Source organism: Populus trichocarpa, chromosome 9 (assembly GCF_000002775.5).
Source record: "Populus trichocarpa isolate Nisqually-1 chromosome 9, P.trichocarpa_v4.1, whole genome shotgun sequence".
Taxonomy (NCBI): Eukaryota; Viridiplantae; Streptophyta; class Magnoliopsida; order Malpighiales; family Salicaceae; genus Populus; species Populus trichocarpa.
In genome coordinates, this window is record NC_037293.2 from 1,301,373 (window position 1) to 1,309,140 (window position 7,768).

The 7,768-nt window shown below is 32.6% G+C and overlaps 1 protein-coding gene across 3 annotated transcripts; it reads right to left on the reverse strand.

The window, feature by feature from the left end:
• Window positions 1-3,128: 3,128 nt before the first annotated feature.
• Window positions 3,129-5,643, reverse strand: LOC7463316 (protein NUCLEAR FUSION DEFECTIVE 4). 3 transcript variants are annotated; one of them, XM_024608373.2, is made up of 2 exons: window positions 5,625-5,643; window positions 3,129-5,288 (listed from the first exon to the last, which is right to left on the reverse strand). In XM_024608373.2, exon 2 carries the CDS (start codon window positions 5,229-5,231, stop codon window positions 3,552-3,554), a length of 1,680 nt encoding a protein of 559 aa, XP_024464141.1. In that variant the 5' UTR covers window positions 5,232-5,288; window positions 5,625-5,643; the 3' UTR covers window positions 3,129-3,551. The 3 variants fall into 3 exon arrangements, with proteins under 3 accessions (XP_024464141.1, XP_002313536.1, XP_024464140.1); XM_002313500.4 differs by lacking the exon at window positions 5,625-5,643 and adding an exon at window positions 5,463-5,614; XM_024608372.2 differs by lacking the exon at window positions 5,625-5,643 and adding an exon at window positions 5,382-5,610.
• Between the last annotated feature and the right edge of the window lie 2,125 nt (window positions 5,644-7,768).

The following is a 7,768-nucleotide window of genomic DNA, read 5'->3' on the forward strand; positions in this document are numbered from 1 at the left end:
TAATTGTCGAAATATCGATCATGAAATAGATAAATTATTAGTTATTGAATCAACATTGATATTATGAATTGTCGAGGATACTGATGATTAATGAAATCAATTATGGATTGTTGAGGATACCAATGATGAAGGAAATCAATTATGGATTATAGAGAATATCGATGGTTAAGGAAATAAATTATAAATTATCGAGAACAACACTATTTAAGGAAATATCTACGGATAAGGGGATGACTTATGACCATGAAGGAATTGATGTTTTATGTTGGGAAATCGACTTATATCTTTTCTTATAAAAAAATAAGGAATGGATAACAACTATTAAATGGGAATAGTTGTATATGGGATCAATATTGGAATGATTATGCTACATTGACTTATCTGTAAAATGACTATGGTGATATTTTTATATTACTCGATTTTGTGTTAGAATTAAATTATATGATTAGTGATGTCATTAAAGAACTTTCTTTACTTGCTTAACTATTATCAAAGAACTTTCTTTAGATCACCTTATCTTCCTTGTAAATTTTCCTACGTAAACTTATGCCCGAATAACATTAGGTTTCTTTAATAGCTTTCCTTACATGTATGGACTTAGTTATGTATGGATTGAATAAGTTGTGTGCATGTACTAGAATGAGATATCTTGAAATGAATATTATGCTTGTTGTTGTAGAAGATAATTGATAAGTGTCAATGGTGACTTGTGAGATGGATGAACTACACATATATGTTCTGATAAGTATATATAAAAAAATATTTACACTAAAAACTCTCAATGTATTGTGAAAATAGATGTAGAAAATCAGGTCGTTACACGTTGTCTATGTTCTTGTTACCTGATTATGTTAGGTATTTACATGCCACAGGTCATATAAGATTGCCTCGTAGAGAGTGGAGTTGTAGACATATCATGTAGAGTAATCAAGGAGAATAATTATTTTATAGTATGAGAAACTGTAAAATGAGTTATTCATGTAGGCGTCACACTGTCAATTTATGAAAGAAGACTTCCAAGTACATATTATACTGACAATTTATACGCCCACATTAATAGCTTGTAAAATGAAAAATATTGGCGAGTGGTTATCGCGACATAAGCATGCTTAAACATTGTTTGGTGTATCAATATTTTCTCTTTCATTTATTTTTCTTTCCTTATCTTCTTCCCTTCCCAGCATGTTATATGGTTGGGTTAAATATGAAGAGTTGTCGAAGAATTATGGATTGAATTTGAGAGAAGGAGATAAGTCTGTCGGAGCGTGTAAAAAGCAGTCGTTTTTTAGTGCTGCTATTTCCCATCTCTGATGGTTGTATTTTTTGGTATCATTTGGTTCATCTCTAGGTCGGCCCCACAAAAGTTAATTTATAATTTATTAAATCGAATAAAGAGCATGAGGTTGACTTGGTGAGTGAACGAGAGTGGCACACGTGTTCAATAAAATGTATTGTAAGAAGGTCAAGACAAAGTCTTTGACCTAATTTGCTGGCATGATCTCTACAGCTAATTAATTTAGTTTTTAGAATGGCGACAAAGACACATGTTGTGTTTTCTTTTTTCCTTCCGGAGTAATTGGTCTTCTTCGTTTTTATTAATGTTAAAAATAATACTTTATAGAAATTCCGGTTTAAATTCAAAATATAAATAAAATAAAATAAACAAATCTTCATGGATCACCTCCTCAAGTTAGCAGCTGGAATGCCGCCGTGCTTGATGGCTTCTGTGGGGAGAGAGAGAGACGTGAAGAATCACTATCTGCTTATAATAATCATTGATGAGATGAGATGCCAATCCACCGGCGACCACCACACAGGAACACACCATGATTTCTTACATCAGGGAAATAGGAAAAGGTGCATGATTGTTTATTTTTATGGTTGAAGCTGTATTTTTATATTGTTTTTTTTTTTAAATATGAAAATTAGTTAATTTTAGTTATTTTTATGGTTTTAATATGTTAATATTAAAAATAATAAAATTATATAAAAAAATATTATTTTAATATATTTTCAATTAAAAAAAAAACTTCTACAAAAAAAAAAAAATCTTTACACCTAATTACCAAAGAAAGCTTCAATTTCTTATGTTTTTTTTCCTAGGCAATGATTTTTAGAACGTTAACCTATTTTAAATTATCATATTCAATGTTTTTTTCTTACTTCCAAATTATCAAAGCTTGATAGGTGATAATTTTGAGTGATTATATGCAATGTTGTTAAAATCACGAGTTGATTTGTGATTTTTCAAATAAATACATGTATATAGTGTTAAATCAATTTAAAAACTTGAAAATCATTACAATCAAACAAAAAATATTTTAACTCGATAAACAAGGGTATTTATCACATTCAAGCCAGTGATAATCAATAATTCTTTCTTATTTGTTTAATATATATAACCTTGATAACCTTCTATTATGCATGTTAGCAGGTAAAACTTAGATCCTTAACTATAGTTTTGGAATGTTTGCTCCAAGATAAGAATTCAAGAAAAGTTTACTGTAAATATTATCAAAAAATTATCAATAGAGACAATTTTAGGTGTTTAAATGGTTCAGTGAGCATATACATATTGATATAAAATTTTACTTAAATCATGAAAAAAATATTTATAATTTTATAATTCATTTTTACTATCTAATTTTTCATTATATTTTTCGAGTCATATATTTTGCACACATATCCCAACCAATTTTTTTTTTTAAGTTGCAAAATTCTTCAAGAACCCTTTATCTAGGTGCCTTTGGTTTTTTCAAGGAAAATAAATTTTTTTAAAATATTCATAAACTATTAGTAGAGCTTACACTTGGATAAGATCATGATCCATCCATTTATTGCAATTTTAATTTTTTTAATGTATATTATAACTCTTTAAAATATATGAAATGTGTTATTGGATATTATTATAATTTAATTTGCTATTCATAGAATCTACAAATGGTTAAAAGTTGCTTCTATTTCATGTTTCAAAATAGATATTTGGATTAAGCTGTTTTAAGTAAATAAATAGTACATTTGTTTTTGGAAAAAAGATTGGACCCTTTTGGGAAAAAGAAAACTGTTTCTAGAAGGTATTGTAAGGTCAATAGTTTTGGAAAAAAGAAAAATATTCCCAAGTGCATTCATTATTTTAAACTTCTATAAAGCAAATAAAAAAACTAAACTTCATTTAATTTTTTACGAGAACATGTACATGAGAATTTACAAAAAAAAAAAAAAAAAAAAAAAAAGCTAATACAATCAATTTGGCAACTACATACATAACCTTCTTGAGATCATTCTTGTTTCTATCAAATCATGTGTCTTAATCACAGTTGAAATATCATCTTTCAAGAGTTTTTTTTTTAAAATATATGCTTTGCTAAGCGATTGAAATCACGTTTCAATGGTTGAAACTCAATGTTAACCACGTAGACAAACCACTCCGAACGGCGGTAGAGGGGTGATTTACTCAATTGGAAGGCATGTCAAGACATCTAGTTGCCTTTGACACCCAGTCAGGCCTCGCTAGGTTTACATCTCCCCTCAATTTCATTTGTGTCATGTTCTCATTTCACTCCATGAATCTCTCTGAACTTTTTGTATATATCACTGCTGTAAAACTTCCTTGTCCTCATCACCAGAATCAGAGAAATAAGAGCACCAGAAAATGTCACAGCAGACAAAACTATGAATGGTAGCCTGAAACACTGGACCCCAATGCAGACTAATTCCTTTACCGCTGATCTATCCAGGCCCTTCTTTGCTAGCTCTTTCACTGCTTCTCTGTCATATAACAACCCAGTGACCTTGACGTTAAGTATATATGAGCCAAGAGGACTTGCTAATTGTCCACAATTGAACAGTGTAGAGTAGTACTTGAGTCCAAAGAGCTCGGAGATTATAGCGAATAGCAATGGCAATTGTGCACCGAATGAAAACCCCGTAATCACTGATGCTACATAGACTGAACCTGAGAAGGGGAAGGCAATGAGGAGGTAGCCTACGCATGCCAAGAGGAGAACAAATGTCATCATCAATGGACGAGGCATCTTGTACTTCACTAGTAAGCTTTCAGAAACAAATCCAGCAAAGACCCTTCCAAAAAAATTCCATATGCTCACTAGTGAAACAAAGGATTTGATAGTTTTAGTTGGATATCCTAGCGATTCACCAATTTGGCCCAAGTTGTCCACTGCTGTTAAGCTTGCACCAAGGCCACAAAATGTTGCAGCAAATAAGATAAGCATATCGATGCTCAAAAGTGCTTGTAAGATTGTGTAGTCTTCACCTCTCGGTGGCTTGTTGCATATGGTAAGGAAACAAGATTTTTGAACCTTCTCCTCTTGCTCTTTTGAGATTTCGGACTTCACCTCCGGTGTAATATCTAGTTTCTTCTCAGCGGTTGCCTCTGTAGCAGGTTTCATTCCTTCTTGATGCTTGAGGTTCCATTGGATCCAATCCTCTTTGATGGAAATAATGAGAGGTATAAAAAGCATAACACAAACTACAGTAGCACTTCCAGCATAGGCTGCTTTAGAGAAATCAACAAGTTTTTCAACTATGTTCATAGCCATGAGAAACAAAGCTAGAATAATTGACACAATGAGAAACTGGTAAAACACCTTGAGCTCATTAGGTTGCCTCTCTGGCTTCCTTTCCCGAACTGTGTAAGCAAAAATCACAGACAGAGCAGCAGGGAGCCACCCAATGAGAAGAATGAGAGACTTCGAATCAGTTCCATAGATGGCCAAGTAAAATTGTGTAAAGATAGCTCCACTTAACCCCACAAAACCCTTCAACATACCCAGCATCACCCCTCTACTTTCAGGGAAGTTCTTGACACAAGTGACAAGAGCTCCTGTGTTTGCAAAGTTCTGGGAATTGGCACCTATACAAATATACAAACACATCTGCCAAACAGCAGGCTTGGCTATCCTCTGAGTCACAGACATCCAAATCATGAAGTACCCTGCAAAGTTCATGGCAGAACCAACCACAAGCACAAACCATGTTGGTGTAACTTCAGCTAGAAGTCCAGAAAGGACCCCGACATTAGCACCGAGATCCTTAAAGAATCCTAAAAGATTGAGAGTGGTTTGGTCATAACCAAGAGTGGATTTAATATCTTTGGAGTAGGTGCCAAAGAGATATGTAGCACCAGCTCCAGCCATGATCAAAAAGGAGGCAAAAACAGAGAACCATCTCCCATCTACTGCATGTAGAGCAAATTTGCACGCGTCACCCATTTTTCCTTCTTCAAATGTGTTTTTTTGGCAAGATCAAGAAGACACAAATGATTGATCCTGGTTTAAAAACAAAATGGGTTAATTCTGCAAGAAATGTAGGATGATGGTATGCACTCAAATAAAAATTATAGAACCAAGAGATTGATTTACTTTCTTAAACAACAGAGCCGGGAGAGAAGTAGAGAAACAAAAGAGAAGAAGGATGGTGTTTCGTTTCTTCTGCTTCCTCACCCTTTTTTGCTATCTTGTTTTGTTTCTTGTGGGACTATTTATTTTGTATCTTTCTTCGTCCTTCTCTTACAAAAGATTCGGAAGTTGAGCACTTAATTTATGGAAATATGGAGTTCCAAAACTATGAAAGAATTAGCGGAGGAAATGAGTAAAGAAGATTACTATTTTAGAGGTCTTCTGGTTTTCCTACATTATTGGCCCCCAACTTTTGGGTAAACATTGCTGCCTTTCATTTCTTTCAATGGTGATAATATTCCTGTGTCCTTGTTGGCATTTCAACACTAGGGCTTTTCTAATAAAAAAAAATATCCAAAACGAAGAAGAAATTGCTTTTCTTATCCAAATTTAAAACTTGAGCTAAAAATAACTTGTGCTTCCTTGCAAGAGGATAAGGAATGTGAGAGGAGTGGTGAGCTTTGGTAAATCCATCTGACTCACAAACTAAAATTTGCCTATAATCAACCGAGGTCGGTTTAACAAGACATGGTTTTAACTTTCGGGCGTTTCTCTGGTTTGACAGTAGAATTACTAATTACTAATTACTAATTACTAATTAGAGATGGCTGCTAGATAGGATCTCTCTTTTCTCGGAACAAGTGACCAGGAGACAGCACATCTTTGAACTCTACTTTGACAAGCAAAGCAAGCATAGCCAACCAGCACTGGTGCGTTGCATTTAATCTTTTAAACAAGATATTTTATCAAGTTCACCTAACATCAAATATGGCCAACGGATCCAACAATTGTCGAGTCCACTTGGGTATTAAAAACTTATCCAAATTATCTTATTATTATTACTATTATCTAGTTTAGTTATTTTTAAAAAAATTATGGTTTACATTCAGGGTTAATATATTTTTTAAAGTTATGTAACGCTTTATATTTTTATTGACGCACTACAAAATAAAACAAGAAGTTTAAATTATTTATTAGATTGTTATTATATTTTAATTAATAACTAAAGATTCTTTATATTAAATATCACAATTTTTCTATTAAATTAAAAAAAAACCCTCTATGCCACCTCTCTCACCCTTTTCTCTTGAATTGCTTGGAGGCTTTAAATCTTTCTAGGAAGCAACACATAAATGAAAATGCATCCAAACAAGAACTTAGTTATAAAAATTAATCTTTATGGAACAACCAGTCTTCTCTCTTGTGATAGTGCCTAGATTTTCACAATGTTTAACCATGGTGTCACATGAGATAGGTGATGTGAAGACTGAAGTCCCTACTAACATGGGAGAACTTTCTAGAATGAAGTGCGAGAGGTCTGCAATAGATGTTTCGCTTATCACAACATATCATAATATAAATCAAGTTAGGTTTGGATTTTATCTTTAAATATTTACTATTTAGTTTTGTTAGATGGAACACATTTTTCAAACCACACATCGGATTGAGCTTAAATTTTCCAAGGAAATACTAGACATGTAAAACTATATTATGATAAAAATTCAAGTCAATCAGAGTTCAGATACATATTTGTAAATTGGTCAAAGTTTATGTTATTATTTTGATAAATTCGTCGACAAAGTATTATTTCTTGACTATTTTCGGGCCATTCAATCTAAACCTGTAATGGGTTAATTTTGGAAAGCAAGGGAAGATTAAACAAGGCTAATTTAGTCTCTAAGTTTGTGCATGGGCTTGGACTACAAGGGTTTCTAATATGGCTTAAATTCATTGAAGAATTGGAGTCCATACCTTACAAGGATTCCAAGTCCTACATGGACTTGATGTGGTGAAATTTAACGGGACTTTTCTCTTGGATTTTTTTTTGCAAGTATTCCTAGCCCATCTAGGAGACTTAAGAGGACAGTATATGAAAGGAAATTTGTAGCAATCAAAACAAAGTTTCCTAGTTGAATTCCTACATTAAAAAATCCAGTCAAAACACCACACGGGAGAACTTGGAGATTTCAACTACATGGAGGATTATAGCATGAAAACTTTGTTTTTATTATCCTATTTTATTTATTTGATGTTGAATAGTTATTTTTATTTTGGATTTTTTTTCTTACCCATTAGACATTGTTTAGGGATTTATTTCATTATTAGATTCATGTTAGTTGATTTCTAGTTTGGGTTCATTGACTTGCAATCAAAACATGATTCATTTGGGTTATTTAGAGGAGACTATATAATGTTTTTGGGATCTGCAAATTTTGGCAGCTTGTTGATAATTAATGTGAGTTTCTTCCTTTTGATTGTTTATGGTAAAATATCCTTTCTTTGTAAGGACATAGATCGTACATTTGATTTAGTGAAGATTAATTGACTTCGTAATGTCATTCGTATATTTC

What these genes read in the sequence shown, in the direction of transcription:
- LOC7463316 (XM_024608373.2), bottom strand. Translation starts at nt 5,231, where the DNA reads ATGGGTGACGCGTGCAAATTTGCTCTACATGCAGTAGATGGGAGATGG.